General features: G+C 44.2%; 1 protein-coding gene across 1 annotated transcript in view; it reads right to left on the bottom strand.

Annotated features, from left to right (window-relative positions):
* The window catches only part of DGKI (diacylglycerol kinase iota), a 246,116-nt gene that overhangs the window by 120,566 nt on the left and 105,295 nt on the right, over positions 1 to 20,255 (bottom strand). Inside the window, exons 3-8 of the mRNA XM_060279941.1 lie at positions 18,496 to 18,591; positions 16,922 to 16,996; positions 14,063 to 14,119; positions 11,066 to 11,131; positions 6,164 to 6,235; positions 5,249 to 5,365 (exon numbers count right to left, since the gene is read on the bottom strand). Coding sequence (XP_060135924.1) covers positions 5,249 to 5,365; positions 6,164 to 6,235; positions 11,066 to 11,131; positions 14,063 to 14,119; positions 16,922 to 16,996; positions 18,496 to 18,591 — 483 coding nt within the window. The remainder of the gene's footprint in view (positions 1 to 5,248; positions 5,366 to 6,163; positions 6,236 to 11,065; positions 11,132 to 14,062; positions 14,120 to 16,921; positions 16,997 to 18,495; positions 18,592 to 20,255) is intronic.

Below are 20,255 nucleotides of genomic sequence, written 5' to 3'. Positions count from 1 at the left end.
TGGCAGTACCTTTGGAGAATGATAACACCACACATGCGTGGGTTGAAAAAGACATGCGCCTCATGCTTTGACACTGTCACACCACCGGTTATGGAGAAAGCCACACACTGACTGAGACCACCAGACTGGTACTTTCAGAACTGGAGACTTTCCAAGGCTGCGAGGGAGAAGAATACTAGATGCTCCCATAGACTCACATAACAGCACATGTTGTACCTGCCAACCCTCCCAATTCAGGTAGGAGACGCCCGTTTTCCTTCCGGGGCTCCAGTCTCCCGCCCAATCAGGTTCGTCTCCTAATGTGGAGACCATCTGTGTAAAAAGGTGAAGCAGAACAAGATAAAACGAGCTAAGCCTCATGGGATTTATTGGTGTACTTATTCATTCCTTTCCAAGCTACGCCACTCCCACTTCACTGTACACTCCCTTCCAAAGAAGCCTCGTGTGATGTCACTTTTTCTCTCGCTCCTTTGCTTCCATTTCCTTCTCTCTCTTTCCCCCTTCAAGATGTCCTCTACTCTGGGTCAATGAAAGGATTGCATGAAGGTGACGGCTGGCTGGTGAAGGACCCTGTGGGACAGGCAGGGCAGAGAAGGTCTCCCAGGCAGGATGGGAGACGGGGAGAAGAAAGGGAAGCTCCCAGACGAGAGCTGCAAGGGCCTACCTTTTTCTTGTGTGAGACAAGATTTGAGACTTACCTGTGAGATCCAAAAGAGTCACAACAGCAGTACTGCCACCATACAAATATATGGTTAAAAATAACAATGATTAAGATGTGGATCCCAAAATGCAAAATTTGGGTTGAAGGAGAGCCCCAGATCTGAAATGTAGCATCCTTGTGGATTTGATAAAGGAATTCATGAAAGAATCTGGTCAGTGGTTAATCGAGCAGGATATTCCTGGATTAAATAAATCTGGTTGAATAGGGTGTTCTTAACTAAACCAGTTTCAGACATGGGTTCTGACATGCAATTCTGCAGGGTTTTCAGCATGGTCAATGTTTAATAATTCACAGTTTGTGGTAAAGAGGCCCAAGCCATTTGGCTAGAGCATTTGTCTCACATGCTTGCTAAAAAAACTGGCCAAAAGGGCATCCTGCATTCGTCTCTGGCAACATCCTCCCAAAGTGCCTTTGATGTAGATCTACTATCTTTCACAGGTTCCTGTGTGTGTTTTACTGCTTTTACAATTTCCTGCTTCTGCTCCTGTTCACATGCTTTGTAGTGTTGATCAGGGAAATGTGAGAAGGGGGTAGGATTTCAGGATAGCTTTGTTAATTATTCACTGTACTAGAATCTTATTGGAGCGTTTGAATTCTGGGTTGCCACCCTGATTATAATAAAAATGGCCTGGAGAAGGAGGAGGGAATCTTCATTCTCTTCCCCTCTCTCTCTCTCTCAGGGCTCCTTGCTGGTCAAGAGCTCTCATCCTTTGTCTTTCTTTTCCATGTGGCTCTGCCACACTGAAAGTTTGATGCCTACTGCTCTATTCGAAGGGATACATATGAAGACAACCCTCTGTTGGAAGGGATTCCTGTATCTGAAGAGCTGGCTGGCTAGAGTCCAGTTCAAAGGTAATCATAAGAAAGAAAAGTGAGGGTCTTGAAGCTTCCCCTGGTCAGCAGATTGGAAAGCCACATAAGTCACCTAATCAGAAGCTTCCCGCCTATGGTGGAAATGTATTGGGTGGGATTAAACTAAGGAGCTCTGACAGTGGGAGGCAGCACATACAGCCTTAGCTACAGCAATGGGCTTTCCCCGCCTCTCCTCCTCCCGCATATCCCGTGCTCTTGTGACACTGTAATAGATTAGCATTGCATTGCAGGTGGATTTCAGGATGAAAACACTCAATGGTGATTTTCCTATGCTTCTAGTTACAGGTAGGTAGCCGTGTTGGTCTGCCATAGTCGAAACAAAATATAAAAAATTCCTTCCAGTAACACCTTAGAGACCAACTAAGTTTGTCATTGGTATGAGCTTCCGTGTGCATGCACACTTCTTCAGATACATAGGTACCAATGACAAACTTAGCTGGTCTCTAAGGTGCTACTGGAAGGAATTTTTTTAATTTTGTTTCCTGTGCTTGTTTCACTTGAGGGAAATGTGCAAAAGAAATGCACAGAAAATTATGGATATTGTAAACATGTCTTATTTTCCCCAAATATTGCCATTACAAAACCCAAGTCATGAATTTGGGTTTAACCCAATTTCTTACCAATGAAAATGCAGCAAAGCTAAGTACCTAGACAAATTTTATTTGTAAAAAACCAAGTATGGAAGTGAGCAAGGCTCAGCCTCATCCATCTCCACGCAATGAGTGATCGCCAAAGAAAGAAGCATACACCCTGCTTCTCTCAACCCTTGTAGGTGAAATATTTAGTTGCTCTAAATATCTCAGAAATCTATGGCTTATAAGTCATGCTAGGTAAGAAAGATTATGAAAATTGCAAAGAAAAGCTAAAATTTTGCTTTTCTAGGTCACACAAACCTTGCCAGAAGCACTGTTACTCTCTAGGTCAGGCTAACTGGATGCCACTTAAAATCTGATTTTTTCATATCATGTGTTCTTAAAACTATAAGATGTGCATTCATTACTCAGAAGAAAATGGAACATGCAGATTGTGTACTCATTATTCAGACTACCTGGGATCTGTCTATGTACTGCTTCCTTCCCCTTCTCTCCGAGACACATATTATATTTTTTTCACTAGTCAGGCCTGGCTCCCTGACAATAGCATAATTTCAGGAGCATCTTGTCTGCTGGAACACAGTCCTCTTTCACACTAATGTGTGTGTGTACATCTGTGTGTGTACATCTTTGCAAATCCATAAGCATACATAGAACAAATGGATTCATGTGCCCATGTTTTTCTATCTCAGAATTCCTTAATATTTTAATCACAATTTATGGGAAAGGCCTCTGAATTTAACAGAAAGAAATACCATAACAGAAAGGCTGGAAGGAAATGTTGTATTTGAGAGGCCTGATTTAACCCAAGAGCATGTGTCATAACTATTATTTATGCATTGCCTGGAAGAATCAGAAAATAATAATTTAAAAACCCTGCATGCCAAAGGTGCAAATCTCTTTGCATAGGAGATAAAAAGGGGGGAAGTGATTACTTGGCATGTGTAGATAATTACCCACACAAGCCAAAGAATCACTCCCCCCCCCCTTTAGGCAAAGGTTGAAATGTATTGGCATGCATATTTATTTTATTTTAGTAGACACGTGTATGCTGTTTTTCTGGGCAAAGCCAGTCCAAAAAAAGCTTACAGCAATAAAAAGCACATTTATTTAATCAATCAATTTTACCAAAGAGAGAGGGGGGGGGAGAGGGAGGATAAAACAAATTTCAAAAAAATAAAATAAGACCATCCTAGGCCAAGGTAATCATTTATAGTGGGGTTGTAAAGCTGAAGCAAGTTAGAGGACCAATTTCCCTTTCTAATAGAAATCTAGTGGTCACAATGACTTTGACAAACATTTCATTTCTGTTTCATGAACATCATTTTAAAACTACTCTTCTCATGGCCAACCATCCACTGCAAATGTTCTACTTCTTTGGTTATATTCAAGGTGGGGCAACACTGCCAAGGCAGGCCAGGATGGTTGCTTTAAAAGAGACTCCATTGTTAAAAGTCCATTTCATGACGACCACCCACCTTTTATCCCCCAGTGCCAAATGGTCTGTGTTCCAAATCTCATCAGGCACAGGAAGTCAATCATAGCCGGTGGTTATTTTTTTCTTTGCTTTTCAGATTAAAAAGTTAAAGATCAGAAGAAGACTTAATAATGTTCCTGTGTTGGGTCATGTATGACCTCGTGTACACAGAAGACTGCGCTAAAGAGAGTAAACTAGCAGAGACATCCAATATGTCCTCCATCTTGTGTAACGGAATCTGCTTGCGCAATGGTACTTCTGGTTTATTTTCTCCAACCTCTACTGTCCCCGTTTCAAATGTCCTCAAAGTATGTTCCAGGTGGTCGCCGCCCAACCCCCTGGAGCTGATTTTGTAGGCATGCAGAAGGGGAGGAGAGGAAGGAGAAGCCCCATTTTGCAAGCAGAAGCCCACTCGTACTACATTGGATCTCACCCCAATTTCTTCAGGTCAAAGTATACCAAACCATCTTTCCCTTGACAATCAACAGTGCCATTTCCAAATGTATATACACAAGTTACCAGGGGAGGGGGAGGGGAAAACATCCCTCACTTTCCAGAGAGAACTAAATGCTTAAGCATTCAAAAATACCCACCAGATAGTAGAGGAGACCATGAATGGAGGTACCAATGAAGGGACAGAGTAGGGACAGGGTCAGCCCTACCATTAGGCAGAGTGAGGAGCTGCCTCAGGTGGTATATGCTTTGGGGCAGGAAGCGATGGTGAGGTGTTGGAGGGTAGGGTTGAGTGTGCTACATGGCCTGCCCTGTGCCCCCTAAGCTAGAGGGTGCTGTTCTATCACCAGGTTCAACTCCTAGTCTTGCCAGATGAATGGGCAGCAGGCAGCCATCTCATTCTTTGCCTCAGACGGCAAAAGTCCTTGGTCCAGTCCTACATAGATGCAGCCCTGAACCAACTGCCTCAGAATCTTTAAAGGTACAGGCAGTATCTCCAGGTTGTAATCCGGCAACTCTAACTCTATTCCAGGAGCAGGAAACTGGATCCTTCCTTATCTCTCCCAAAACACACCCTGGTCCAAATATGACACGTGGGTGGAGCCACACTCACGTCAATCACCTGATGCCACAATGAAGTCACAGATTACCCCCATTTTTTTTATTAATATTAGGCTTGCCACCACCCACTGGCCAGCTGCATCTTAACCTGTCCTAGCTCTGAGAAGGGCAGGTGTAAGGCAAGAGGGTGTGGCTTGGCCAAAACAGCTTCAATGGCCAAATTGGGGGGGGGGGCTGGTGGTACTAATTCAGCCCATGGGCTGGAGGTTCATCACCCCCTCAGCTACATTCAGACAGGGAAGAAGGATAGAAGAATTCCAATATTGCTTCCAACAATGGCCCCACGAAGCCTAGTATTCTGGTTCTCCACAATCCAAAACAATATGGTGAAGGAATCCTCCCCAAGGAGTAACTGGAAAGGCCGGATAATGGTTTATAACACTTATGAGTGCAGAAGGTGGTGGGTTTGTGGACGAAAGGAAGTGAAGCATGCCCGTCTGGCAAACCATCAGGTGTTTAAGCCAAGCGAGTCAACCAGCAGTGTCAAAACAGACATTGGCATGCAGTTACCTGAGGTTTCTTCACCTTAATGATCCAGGTGGGAGGTACGATAACAGCCGCATGAGCTCCGAGGGAACATGGCTCTTCGATGTGCTGCAGCATGAAGCAGGTGACCTTGTTGTGGAACTTGAGAGAGGAAAAGAGAGGCACCAATGAAACAGGGAGACAGGTGTGAAAGAGAAAATTATGTTGTAAAATGGGGCTGAGAAATCTTTCGGACCCAGCAGGCCAGATCCTCATCTCTCCATCCCCACAAGCCAATTTTCACAGTCAGGTGGGACAGGCATCTGACACCACCATGACATTAGATGATTGGTACCTGTCCAGGTCCCTTGCACAGGGCTTCCAACACACCTGACAACTAGCTGGCTGCCAGGCACTTGGGAACTGCTGCGCAAGAGGATCTGCCAGCCGCTTGGCTCGGGAACCACTAAGCACAGGAATTGCAAAGCAATATATACCTGGCGGGAGGGGGGGGACACCTATGAAAACGAGGTGCTTTTTCTTTAAATGAATGCTTTTATGCTCTTCTGGGTATGCTCAGTATTTTACATTTCCCCTTCCCTGACTCTCTTGCCAGATTTTTTTGGTACGCTGTATCAATAAACAATCATCTTAATGGACCAAAGGAAGGAAATAAAAGGAAAAATAATGCCCTATTAGTGCCACGAGTTCAAGAAAAAGGAGACGTTCTTCAGTATGTTTGTGGGAGAGGAATGCAGCATGTCCACCTCTCACAGTACAGATACTTGGGCATTTTAAGGAGGGCTGAGTGGGAAAATAAAAAATAAGCAAGGTAGAGCCTGCCCGCAGGATCTTTTCTTATTAGAGATGCTGCCTATGCAATCAAAGCAGAACCGTCCAAGCCATGCTGGCGAGACGGTCACAAGCACTCACACAGTTCACTGTGCAAAAGTCACTTACTGCCTGCTTGCACCAGGAACAGCTGATGGCCACAATCTCTTTACTGTGGAAGGAGAATTTTTGCTGAAAGCCCTGTAACGACAAGGTGAGTTTATCACATTCATCACCTAACAATCACATTGCACAGCTGTCCTGCCCCCCCCCAAAAAAAAATGTTTGGTGTGTACTACATTGCATGGTAACATTTTATTTTCCTTACAAGTGAGACTACAGGGGAGTATCTTCCTCTTTTGTTAACCAGACCTTGATTAAATTGTGGTAGGACCACCAAGGGGCAGATAAAATAGGAGGGGCTGCCAAGGAGACAGCAGATCTGGCCTCCCAGGAGCACATCACAGCTGTTGCTGCCATCGCGGCGGCTGCAACAGCAGCAGGCAAGGCATTTCCTGAGGGCCAGATCTGCTATCCCTGTGGAACCTGCTGCCTGAGGTACTTGCCTCAGCTCGCCTTATGAGTGGACCGGCCCTGTGTACTTCACATGCTTTTTGAATGGTGCAACGGAGGCATAAGAGAATCCATTTCTGGGGAAACTTCATCCAATGCTCCGTTCACCCATGACGTTAATGAGACTTAAGTCTAGATGTCCAATCTCTAGTACTGTTTCTTCTAAGCCCTGATGCCTTCAGGGTTTTTTGACGGAAAATAGGGGCATACACAGTCATCTCCCCTGACCTTGGAGAAGTGGGGCGTGCAAACGTAGAATTCTTTTTGGCTGCATCTGAACTCCTTGCATACTTTGTGCAAAGCAGAAATAAGAATGTAAGAAGAGACCTGCTGGATCAGGCCAACGGTCCATCAAGTCAAGCATCCTTTTCTCACAGTGGCCAACCAGGTGCCTATGGGAAACCCACAAGTAGGACCCAAGCACAACTGCACTTTCCCCTTCTGGTATTCAGAGGCATCACAGCCTCCAACCTTGGAAGCAGGGCCTAGCCATCGCAGCTAACAGCAACTGACGGCCTTCTCCTCCATGAATTTGTCTAATCCTCTTTTAAAGTCATCCAAGTTGTTGGCCATCGCTGCATCCTGTGGAAGCAAGTTCCATACTTTAACTATGCGCTGTGTGAAGTGCATTCTTTCATCTGTCTTGAATCTTACAATATTCACCAACATGGGATGCACACGAGCCCTAGTGCTTTGAGAGAGGGAGAAAAGCATTTCTCTGTCCACTTTCTCCATGTCATGCATACGTTTACAACATGTCACCTCTTGCCTTTTCTCTAAACTTAAAAGTCTCAAACTCAAATTTTGTCTATATAAAGAACCAAGAAGAGGGAATGGAGGGAAGTCATGAGGTCTAAAGAACCTCAAAGACAAGGTTTTGAAAAAGATATTTGTGAATTTGGGCATGGGAGGGGGAAGTACTATTGTGATTAAATGTGGAATTCAATTGTGAAAATCAATAAAACATTATTTTCAAACTCTGCAACCTTTCCTCAGGGGGAGTCTCTCCATCCCATTAATCATTCTGGTTGCCCTTTTCTGAAGTTTGTCTAGGTCTATGGAAGATAACACTGTAAAATGGTAAGACCGTGAGCACAGAGGGTCGCTTGTTGGTTTGGGGACGCAGGCAAATGTCCAAGTATTTTGCCCTCTTTAACCAGAGGACCTGCTTTATTTGCAAGCAACAATAATCAAAACTTGGACCTTGTTTAAATAAATAAATAAATAAATAAATAAATAATAATAATAATATATTATTTGTACCCCACCGATCTGGCTGGGTTTCCCCAGCCACTCTGGGCGGCTTCCAACAAAAATCCAAAATACACTTAAATGTCACACATTAAAAACTTCCCTGAACAGGGCTGCCTTCAGATGTCTTCTAAATGTCAGGTAGTTATTTATCTCTTTAACATCTGATGGGAGGGCGTTCCACAGGGTGGGTGCCACTACCAAGAAGGCCCTCTGCCTGGTTCCCTGTAGCTTTGCTTCTCTCAGTGAGGGAACCGCCAGAAGGCCCTTGGCGCTGGACCTCAGTGTCTGGGCAGAACGATGGAGGAGGAGACACTCCTTCAGGTATACTGGGCCTTCATGCTTCAGGTACATGCGCACAGCATGTTCTCTGGAACCCAGCTACAGCCTCTGCCCAAATCCTCCCCATTTTTTAACACAGGTGTGGGGAACTGGATCTGGCTACTGGACTGGAGCCTTATCTGCCCCATCCATGTGGGAATATTTTGGCCACTGGATAAAGCCTCCCATCTGTCAATCACCTGGCATCAGATGTCAGGTGACCCGCTTTGCCCACGTAGACTCAATGCCGTTGCATGCAAAGCACTGTGCGCGGGACTTGATTGACAGCGCCTCCTACTCCCACCCCTTGGGCCCAGCCACATTCTTACTTGCCCCGTACCTGACATAATATATGGCACTAGGTGGAAGAGAGAGGGGCAAGGCCTTGGCAAAGTGGCCCACTGACTGGAGGTTTCTTATCCCCGTTTCAACAGCATCTGAATACCGTACCTCCTGCCTTTACCAAACTCCTGCCTGACACACACATATATAATAGGAAATTGTTTCTTAGGGATGCAGTGAAGAGCCAGGCTTCAAAAACTGCAGGAACTTTATAACTGGTGCACGTAGAAAGATAAAGAGATAGATTATTGGGGTATTTTTTCAAGTGGAGGAGAAAGAATAAGAAAGATGGTGAAATTATCTTGCTTCGCAGAAAAGTATTAATTCAAAACAGGCTGAGAGGACTGGGTGATCCGAGAGGCAGAGATGCTACTTGGAGATAATGGGACTCTGATTCTTTTCTGCGGTTCTTGCAAATTGATTTTTTTTCCTAATTCACTAAACTTGAGAAACGGGGCTGTAATGAACAAGGAAAGATGAGCTGGGCATTTAAGCAGATTTGAAAAGCCCCAAATTGATAACAATTTTGAATATCATATTGTTTAATTGCTCGAGGCGCTGAAGGCTTTATTAAGACTTCCAGCTCTCAAACCACATAAGTCTCTCATAATCTTGAGATTTGAGTCTGCAAGGCCCTTCCTGCATTGCCAGTGCATAAAATCAGAACACTGTGCAATCAGACTTATTATCTTCTGTGCTATTTCATGTTTGCTAATGCTCTACCAAATGATTGTACTGTGTGCTTCCCTAAGATGGTGCTTTGGACTACAAAACCTGTCAGTCCCAGCCAGCGCAGATGAAGCTAGGATTTAGAGTAAATCCAGGGATCTTGGTGCATAGCGGTGCAATCATGTGCATGCCCTTTTCACGTGTTTCAAGCAGGCACAATGCATGCATGTGTGTGTAAAGAAGGGGCCAACTCTTCCCCCAGTCTATTCATATCCCCTAGAATAGTCTTACCCCAACCTGGCACTCTTTGGATGTTTCAGACTACATCTCCCATCAACCCCCAAAACCCTAGCCATCATTGCCCATGGCCAGGGATGTTGGGAAAGCCACTTCCGCATCTCACAGAGGTGGTGTTGTGGGCGTGGCCTGAGCGAACTCTCGCGATAGGGGCTGAGTGCTCAGCCCCCTCGCAAGATTGGAGTCCCCGCCTCTGTCATACCCGGGCCGACCAATAGGGTCGGCCGGGAGGCGGGGCTTCCCTTCTTTTAAATGAGCCGGAGGCGGGAACTCAGCCTCTTGTGCTCTGGAATCGTATCCAAAACACTCGAAGAGCACCAGGTTGGGGGGAAGGCTGGTGTATGTGTGTGTCTTACTATTTAACACACCCTGAGATCCCCTGACAATGAAGGGCAAAATAGAAACTATATATGGTGGAAATGAACTAAAGGCGTTGGAAGCTACAGCAAATGTTACATGCTTCCATTCTGAAATCAATTTTGTTTTTTAAAAAACTGGAGGGGGGAGTGGAATATGGCAGAGCAAGTCCATGGAACCATAAAGGAAAAGAACAAGGGAGAAGCTCTAATCCTTAAAATGAATTGATGTTGTGTCAAGGAGGGTGGCCAACTAGAGAACTGAATGAATAAATCAGCCATCCCCAAACTTCAGCCCTCCAGATGTTTTGGACTACAATTCCCGTCATCCCTGACCACTGGTCCTGTTAGCTAGGGATCATGGGAGTTGTAGGCCAAAACATCTGGAGGGCCGCAGTTTGGGAATGCCTGGAGTAAATGATACGCAAAGCTTTAAATGCTGTAGATATTAGTCAGGGGAGGTCCTGTCATTGGACAGAGTGAGGCAATTGCCTCAGGTGGAAGAAACTGAGGAGAACAGCAGAAAACACCTCAGCTGTTTTTCCTAAGCCGCTTCTCTCCATCAGAGTCCACAGCTATGTGCCCCAGGCCTGTCATACACCCTACAAACTTGCTTGCTGCCCTCAGGTTCACTAAGGAATAAGATTCCACAGGCAATATGTTACGGGGACAAGTTCAAGGTCTTGCTATAAGGCCCTGAACAGCTGGGGACCAAGTTATTTCTGGGAATGCCTTACCTTATATACCCCCTCCTCAGTCACTTCAATCCTAAGGAGAGACACCTTAGCTCAGGCATCCCCAAACTGCGGCCCTCCAGATGTTTTGGCCTACAACTCCCATGATCCCTAGCTAAGAGGACCAGTGGTTGGGGAAGATGGGAACTGTAGTCCAAAATATCTGGAGGGCCAAAGTTTGGGGGTGCCTGCCTTAGCTTCACATGCTCCCAAGGTTCAGCTTTTGTCCATCAAGATTGGTACATTTTAGTGTGGTAGCACCTTCCAGTGAACATCAGGTAGGCACCTACAGTACTGACATTTCGGCACCTGCTTAAAATGAATCTGTCACCCAGAGATGTTGGTGCATAGATTTATTTATTTTGGGTAAATAAAATAAATTGCCAATCTGATCGGCCTATGTATATGGACTCTGGGGTGTCTGGTGGCAGGCAGGATTCATCTTCAAGCAGCAACATGAATTGCGCTGGTCCCGACATTAGCCTTACCTTTCCACACTGCTTGCACTTCCCCTCCTGCCGCCGCCTGTGCACCCAGTGATGTCGGACAAAGTTCTGCAGGGGGGAGGCAGCGGAAGCAAGGAATAAAATTAATAAAAGAAAACACAGCCCAGCATCCGGTGCAGAACTTTGCATTCCAAAGCCACCATTCACATATGGCAGTCTAGAGATTGCCGCTGGCATTGCTGGGAGGCAATTCAGAAAGGAAGGGATAGGAGCTGTCAGCTGTTCTGAAGCACACATAAGAGAGAGATGTTCCATAACAGAAAATAAAAAAGGCATTTAGGAAAACTTTGGCTTTTGGTATTCAAAGCAGTATTCCTCCACATCCCATTTTTTTAAAAAATTAAGTTGTGTGTGCCCCCCATTTATTATAATAATAATTTTATTATTTATATCCATTCTCCAACTGCCTCCAGACACTCACGCAGGACCTTCACTAACTTCACTAGTTCTGATTTGAAGAAGAGATAGAGCTGGTATCATCCCAAACCCCCTGATGATCTCTCCCAGCGACCTCATATAGATATTAAAAAGCATTTGGGAGAGTACGGAGTCCCGAGGCACCCCACAAGCGAGAGCCCTGGGGTCTGAACACTCATCCCTCAAAACCACTTTCTGGACATGGCCCAGGAGGAAGGAGCAGAACCACTGTATAACAGTGCCCCCCCCAGCTCCCAACTCCTCTAGATGGTCCAGAAGGATGTCATGGTTGATGGTGTCAAAGGCCGCTGAGACATCCAGCAGGACCAGGAAACAGCTTTCATCTTGGTCCCTAGCCCTCCGGAGATCATCGACTAGTGCAACCAAGGCAGTTACAGTTTGATTCTTTCACATGGTTTTTTTTACATGCAGTGTGGTTGGTTTTTTTATGCATTGTGATTTGCTGTTATTTCTGTTGGTTATAGTTTAGCAATCATTTATTGTAACTGTTAAGAGCAAATTTCTGTCTATTATTTACAGATATTTTGTGGGATAATTTTATTGTGTACTATTATATTCTAATATACTGTTGAATATTACTTTACTTGATTTAAGTTGATTATTTTGAAGTTATGTTTTTATAATGACTTTGTCGCATTGGATCAGATTATTATAAGGTGTGTGATCCAGCAGACCTGTGTGTGAACTGCTCTATAGGCCTTGCAGGAGCAGGGCTGGACTCCTGTTCCTTTGGGACACTGAGGGCTCGTCCACACTCCTGCTTGTCCCATGCCTAGAAAACATGAGTCCCAAGTGGTCTTGCCATTGTCTCACCACTTTCCCCTAGAGAACGCACACTTTAGCACTAAATCGAAATGACCGGCAAACTGCAGGAAACCAAATCAATGTTTGCTCCAATTCAATGGTCAACTGCGGGTTTTCCTGGGAGAAAGCAGATAGGCAAATGGAATTGTGGATGAGCTCTAAGACTACATATGCACTAAGCGATCTGAAGCACAAAAATGTAGCTTTTCTCAATCCATAATCATTTACACACATCCTCAACATGCTGCTGTCAATCAATCTGCAATGCGGTTTTCTTTTCAGAATGAGCGCAGTTTCTCGTGAAGCACGTATCAGGAGCAAATGATACACAACAGATCTAGTATTCTGTGCTGAATTTCGCATGCTGGAGAGTGCTCGTGAAACTCTGTGATCCCGTGGTCTTCTTCTCCCCTCCCCAGGGGACAACTGAAGCAGCTTCTTCAAGGCATTGCCTTGAATTTGGGACATTATCTGATGAGGGGAGAGAAATGCTGTGTTGGCCAGCAGGCAATGACTTTTTCCACCTGCGTTGCTTTACCCTCCAGCCGTAGAAGCCTTCATAAGTGAGCTGTTTCCATAGGAAGAACTGCGAGGGGAAGGAGACACTGTTTGCCATCAGGGCATGGTTGGTTTCTCACCTGTGCTGCTCCACCTGCAGCCTGAGGAACCTTCAAAGAGGGAGTTGTTGCCATGGGCATTATGTGTATGCATATTTTAATGAGCCAAATAAAATGAAAGTTACGTGTCAAGGAGATGTGGAGAGTGTTTGGGTATTAGCTTAACAGTGCTTAGTTTATTTTTTGGTTGCTATTGTCTTCATGTTTTTTATTTTGTTTTATAGATTATAAATGCTGCATTGATTTGTTAATCATATAATGACTTCTGCTTTAAAGCCACTGTTTGGCTTATTATTCAGTTGTTGCTTTGTTAACAGTGTTTTTTTACACATTGTAACCGTTTCACTGATGACTTGTTAATTATTCTGTATGATTTGCGCTGTATTTGTGATGCTCTATTATGTTTTATTATATCATTATTATTTGTTGTTCGTAAGCTGCTTTGGGGTTCATTCGAATGAAAAGTGGCAGAGAAATATATTTGTTGTACCCTCCCAAGTAGCGATACCTTCTTTTATCTAATAATTTTAAAAATGGTTTATGGTTTATATTTATTGCTTATATTTTAGATTGTTTTATGTATATATGTGTATGCTGGTCGAGAACCGTGACAATAAACTAAACTATAATACAGTAAACCAAAATCAAATCGAGGTCGAAGACTTCTCCCAGACAGCAAGCAAAACAGCCTTTTAAAGTTGTCCAGGGGGCCCTGAAGAAGCCCATTTGAACCATGTCACATGCACCTTTGACATTTTGTATTTATTTTTCTGCTGTGCTTCCCCTGTCTCCTTTCTTCAGCCCCACAAAATATCTCCACCTCCCATGTGGCACTCCTAAACTCCTGCATGTCACAAGAGATGAAGGGGAGGATGCACAGCAGAACCAGGGAGGCGGAAGGCAGTGCTTGCCTGCTGTTTTTAGGATTTAATGGCATATGAACACTCTCTGGTTTGCAGCCTGGCAGATTGCACCAGGAAAAACTGAAAAGTAGAGGAGCAGTTTCCAAAGCTCCACTGGATCTGAAAGTATCCCCCCCCCCAAAAAAAAGAATGGAGCAGCTGCTTATGGGCCACAATCCTGCAAAGAGACTCATAGGTAACGTTCACAAACCACTCACCTCTCTGGGAGATCTAGAGCCGCCTTCTCGGAAAGTTGGCTTGCAACGAAAGTTAATCTGCCAGGTGGGAAGCAAGCAGACAGGAGTAATAATGGCAGGCCTATCCCCATGATGAAACAGGCCACCCCTCCCAAGCACCCAAAAGGGCTGGTAAAGGGCTGTAACTTAGTTGTAGAGCGTCCACTTTGAATGCAGAAAGTCCTAGGTTTGATCCCTAGTGACATCATCCGGTAGGGCTGCCTGAAATCCTTTAGATTTACAGGCATCCCCAAACTTCAGCCCTCCAGATGTTTTGGACTACAATTCCCATCTTCCCCGACCACTGGTCCTGTTAGCTAGGGATCATGGGAGTTGTAGGCCAAAACATCTGGAGGGCCGCAGTTTGGGGGTGCCTGCTTGAGAACCTCTTCCAGATATTGTAGACAGTACTGAGTGAGGTGGACCGGTGGTCTCCCTTTCCTAGGCCACTTCCTATGTTTCTATAGTTCCAGGCTCAGTATAGTACAGACTCAGTATTGGTCCACGTTGAATGGCATATGTACAACATATGCATATCGTAATAGAGGCCTCTATTATGTGGGGACCTCTATTACGATATGAATATGTTGTACATCGCTTATGACACCAAAGCCAGAACTAGATATTGCAAATCAGAGTTGTTGTACAACTCCCATCATCTCTGACCACTGGTCATGCTGGCTGGGGCTGATGGGAGTTGGAGTCCAATGACATTGCAGGGGTTGGACTAGATGATCCTCAAGGTCCCTTCCAACTCTATAATTCTATGACACCTGGAAGGACACAGTCTCTCCACCTTCAATTGTTCATCCTGTGTGACATCCCAGCCCACGGCAGCAAAGTCTGAGTCTAACCCTGTTTCTGCAACCCTGAAGCCTAGAGAGTCACTTTTGCTTGCTTGTTTGCTTCTTAAGTTGAGATTCGGTGACCAAGCAAAATATACAAGGACTCTTGACCTACATATGGCCTGGAGAATGCATGTCAGCTCGCCCCACTCCAGGCTGTTAAGCTGCCTCAAATGCTACCATTAAGCTTTTGACCCTTCTATAGATCTTGCCAAGATAGGAAAGCTATCTAAATTGTAATCATATTGTTTAAAATTCATCCTAGGTGCTGGGCATTGAGCCAAGCAATGGATTAGCCACTGCCACAAGATAAAGTTTGAGGCAGATTTATATGCCGGAATGACCTTGGAGTTCTTTCCTTTATAAACTAACTAACCTGGCTATTTCAGAATCTTTTGTGTCTGGCGGCATGTGGCTTTCTGCTAGATGTCATCAGTACATATAATTCCCAGTAAAGGCCAGCAATAAAATTCAACCAGCATTTCATTTTAGAACCTCCTGCTCTGCTACCCTCTAATGGTTCCCCTGCTCTGCACAGTAATAGAAAAAAGAAGCCATGTGTATTTTGATATTACACACATATCCACCAATTTTGATTTATGCTAGGGGCCACATTCTAGGGCCACATTCACATCATACATTTAAAGCATTGTCATACCACTTTAAACAGTCATGGCTTCCCCCAAAGAATTCTGGGAGCTGTAGTCTGTTAAGGGCGCTCAGAGCTGTCAGGAGACTCTTTATTTTCCTCCCAGATGGGGTTGCCATATGTCCTACTTTCCCAGTACATGTCCTCTTTTTCAGGATTAAAGTTTCTTTCTGGGCGATTTTTTTAATTTGGCAAAATGCCTGAGTTTTTTGGTTTGGTTTTTTTGTTTACAGTAACCCAAGAAAAAAATTGCTAGTGCATAAGACTCGGATCTAAGGCACTCAGCTAAGCTAGTTAGCAGCAGAGAATCACAGCAGAGCAACATCTTAAACTAGCTTCATACTGTAGAAATCCCTTCTCTTGTAGTTGAACTAAAACGACGCTGACTCTGCCACAAGATCTTGGAGAAGTAGTCTGGGAGGGTAAGAGTTAACATTCCCCTGCCCTTAATGAGAGTCCATATGTACATGCTAAACAGTTGAATTGCTCCGTGCACACTTATGTTCACAAAGATGTGAACATGAGCCCAAATACTTTCATGTGGCAAGTGAGTGAGCAATATGTATTATTATTGTTGTTGTTGTGTATTATTGTTATTATTATTATTATTATTATTATTATTATTATTATTATTATTTTGTTGAACGTTATGAACATTGCTACTAGCAATATATCACAGCTTCTATAGCCTACATATAGCAGAGGTATTTAAAACGATAGTCATCATAGCGATCCATAGTTAAAAGTAGAAGTCGGCAAATGTGTTGCCTTTTTTGCTCTTCAAAATATGGCAACCCTCCTCCCAGAGCTACAATTTACTGAGTAGTTTAACAACCAATCCCTTTCCCCAGAGAACTCTGGTGTTTTAGATGAATGGTGTGAATGTGGCCAAAATCTGACTCTAGCATAATCTGTCCATCCCGATTCTACCCAGTGAGGATTTCTGGGTAGCACAAAAACTTGAAGGCCAATCATTTAATTTGTGGAACAAACTTCCATAAGCAAGAGCCTAATTCATCACATTATATTCAGTGCATTTCTGAACAACAAAAACTTTCAGGTAACAAATGCTGCAGGTTCCTGGAAACATTGCTTTCCCCTGGAGACAAGTATGGCTGCTCTTCTAGAATTCATCACTACTAAAAGATTCTTCACATATTCTTTTTTATTTTCTTTTTGCAGGGGTAGTTTATGATGGATAGAGAATCATTGCTATGGTGAAAAGACCTGCCATTGGCCTTACAGGTTGAAATGTCATATATAGTAACATTATGCAAGTAAATAACAGGGTCTTTTGCCTAAGTTTGTTCCCTGGCACAGATATCCCAGCAGGTGGCACCATCTTACCTTATCTAACTGTTCCATGCATGCATTGTGGACGACAATCTTACAAGCGGCACATTTTCTTCGAGGAGCTGATTTCTGAAATATATATAGTACCCATATGCTCATCAATATAGGAGGAGGTAATATGGTGTGGACGTTTTCTTGCTCTTCCACGCTCCCTCCCACTTTTATTCTTGTCATGCAGTCAAGATTTTCTGCTCCTGGTTGACAGTATGCAATTGGACAATGCGCTTTGTTGTCAAAATAATAAAACTTCTACCCTGTCTATCTGCTTCCAAAGGCGACTTACCCAGTAGTTAGGCAAGAAAGATGCAGGTTATAAATAAAAAGCAGTCGTAAACATTGAATTGCCAAGATGTTTGGAACGAATAGTAAATGGTTTCAATTGGTGGTTAGAAAGCAGCTTGCTCAAAGAGAGTACAGTATACAGGCAGGAGTAGCTTGGAAAACGGGATGGAGCCGATACACTAGCTTCCCAACAGGTGGGTCTCTGTTGCTTAAAAGGAGTGAGAAGGGAAGGGGCAAAGTGGTGGGGAGGTCAATGCGGTGCAAATACACCAGCAGAGCCAATCTGGCACTCCTGCTGGTGTGTTTGCACTGTACTAGCATCCCTGCTCCCAAAACCACACCCACCTGCCCATCAGCTGACATCTCTGGGGTTCCGTCTTACCATAGCTGCCAAGTCTCCCATTTTTCGCGGGAAAACCCCGTATTTTAAACCGTTTCCCGCTGGCAGCCCGGATTGGAAAAAATCCCGTAAATCCCCCAGATTTCCTACCTGCCAGGGAGGCTCCATTTTGGGTCCTGGCGCTGCCCATTTTCCGGTGCCCAGGCATGGGTGCCCAGACATGGGTAGTGCGCGGCACCGGAAGTCACTTCTACAGCGTAGAAGCAACTTCTGGTGCCGCGCTACCCATGTATGGGCACTGGAAATCGGGCAGAGCGGCACCAGAAGTTGCTTCTACACATGTCCGGACATGCGTAGAAGCGACTTCCGGTGCCGCACTACCCATGTCTGGGCGCTGGAAATCGGGCAGAGCAGCACCGGAAGTTGCTTCTACACATGTCCGGACATGCGTAGAAGCGACTTCCGGTGCCACGCTACCCATGTCTGGGCACCGGAAATCGGGCGGCGCCGGCACTTCCGGTGCCGCGCCGCTGCTGATCCTGCAATTTTCAGCGGGAGACTTGGCAGCTATGCGTCTTACTGGCTGCTGATTCAGCAGCAAGTTCCTTGCAGGGAATGCCTTCTCAAAGCAGCCCGTTTCAGCCAGCAAGAGTGATTCCTACACAGCTGGGTGCTGCTTCCCAGGCTTGTAATCCAAAGCATCATGTTGAAGGAGGTGGTGTTATACAAACAGTTTCCTACTGTATGCGCAGGGATCATGCAGATCATACATAAAACTATTATGCCGTTATTCCTCTGTGCATTCAGTGAACACATACAGAAGGGAGCAGTGTCAATACAGTAGGCTTCACTGAATACTTGAATGGATGTACCCATCCATCTGTCCACACACCTAGGGCCATATGAACACTAGGGTAGAAATTATGGGAGAAAAAAGAACACTTACAGAGAACTTGACCTGGCAGCTCTCCTCCCCCAGGTAGCACAAGTCCCCAGAAACGTTTGTCTCTAGCCAGAGATGTTCGCCATTCACTGCATTTTCCTGAGAAAATGGAAATGTTTTTTCATTCATTCAGTTAGCTACTCAAAAGGATGGGGAAAAGCAAGCTTCTGTAGTCATTATTAGTAATGTTTAATAGCAAGAAGACCCAAGGTAAACATTTAAGGAGCTGCCTTCAAATTATAAACCAGATTCTCCCTGATCCAGGGTTTTACAATGCAAACCTATGCATACTTACCTGAAAGTAAGCCCTTTTGGACTCAATGGTTCTTACTTCTGGATAAACACTGAAAAGCATATTAAAATTCAGGCATCTCCCTTACTTTATCAAGATCAGCTGTAAGTCTGAGGCACAGTTTGGGGATTTTTTGATATTTGCTTGATCGTTTATTACATTTTTTCAATCTGCTTTTCAAAATGCAAAAAAAGCTGCAGTGACGACCATAAAGCACACCTGGTTGTTGCTTTTTTACAAAAATATAAAACATTCAAGACACATTGAGCCATATTCCATGCACAAGGTTCGTGTCTGAACTTTACCAGTGTGGAAAAAGCCCAGTGTTCTTTTATTTACCACATTCCCCACTTCTCTTTATGAAGCATAACTTTGGAACTATCAACAGATGCTTCCCTCTGCCCAACATCCTTTGACACATTCATATTGCATATTCCAATTTCTCTACTGTTTTCTTCTCCACTAAACAGAATTTCATTTTCCCACTTCATTCTCAGGGCACCGCAGAGAATCTTTAGGATTGTTCTGTGTGAGAGGCTAAGTTTACTTCTTGTTGCCAGGTGGCCAGGGGCAACATGTGCTTTTCTTTCTTTCCAGTAAACATTTCTTCTGCACTTTGCAGCCATGATCCATCATGATGTCTTCCTCCATGCTTCAACTGAAGCATAGACACCCGTGAAGGCTGCAGAGTCTTCGGGTGAAATGGTGTGTTGAATGAATGAAAGAAGATTCACAAACACCCCTTGAGCACATCAAATATAAGTAAGGTAGTTATGACAAAAATCCTGCACTCATCTATGAGAATTTCACCAAAAAATTGATTCACTTTTATTATGTTTGAATGCAATTGCTTTTCTCATCCATTGATGGAAAATGATAGAAGAAGAAGAAGAAGAAGAAGAAGAAGAAGAAGAAGAAGAAGAAGAAGAAGAAGAAGAAGAAGAAGAAGAAGAAGAAGAAGAAGAAGAAGAGGAGGAGGAGGAGGAGGAGGAGGAGGAGGAGGAGGAGGAGGAGGAGGAGGAGGAGGAGGAGGAGGAGGAGGAGGAGGAGATTTTTCAGCACACCACTAATTATAATACATATACATCAATAATTCCAGCATTCATGGGCTCCATTTCTGTTTGTTCCACTCTGCATCCCGTAAGGCTCAGAGAGCATCATTGCCTGCCTTGCTCAAACAGAAGGAACACACCAACCAATTGTGCTAGTCATAAGGAATGTATCAAATATGTCTACTAGTTTTTATCTGATAACTATCCATTACTTGCTTTTAGGACCGCAAAACCCACTATTTATAATAAAACTCAAGAGAAAAGAGACATTTTAGTTCAAACATTCCCATCTTTGCAGACCCAAAAGGCAGATCGGAAAGCATGAAATGCCACAACCATGTATAAAATCAGAATGTAGGGTTGAATTCATGGGTAGACATTATTTGCCAAAGGCATTACATGGTATTTTTTTGAAATGT

The sequence above is a fragment of the Zootoca vivipara genome, chromosome 10, assembly GCF_963506605.1.
Source record: "Zootoca vivipara chromosome 10, rZooViv1.1, whole genome shotgun sequence".
Taxonomy (NCBI): domain Eukaryota; kingdom Metazoa; phylum Chordata; class Lepidosauria; order Squamata; family Lacertidae; genus Zootoca; species Zootoca vivipara.
This window is presented reverse-complemented; position numbering and strand designations above follow the sequence as displayed.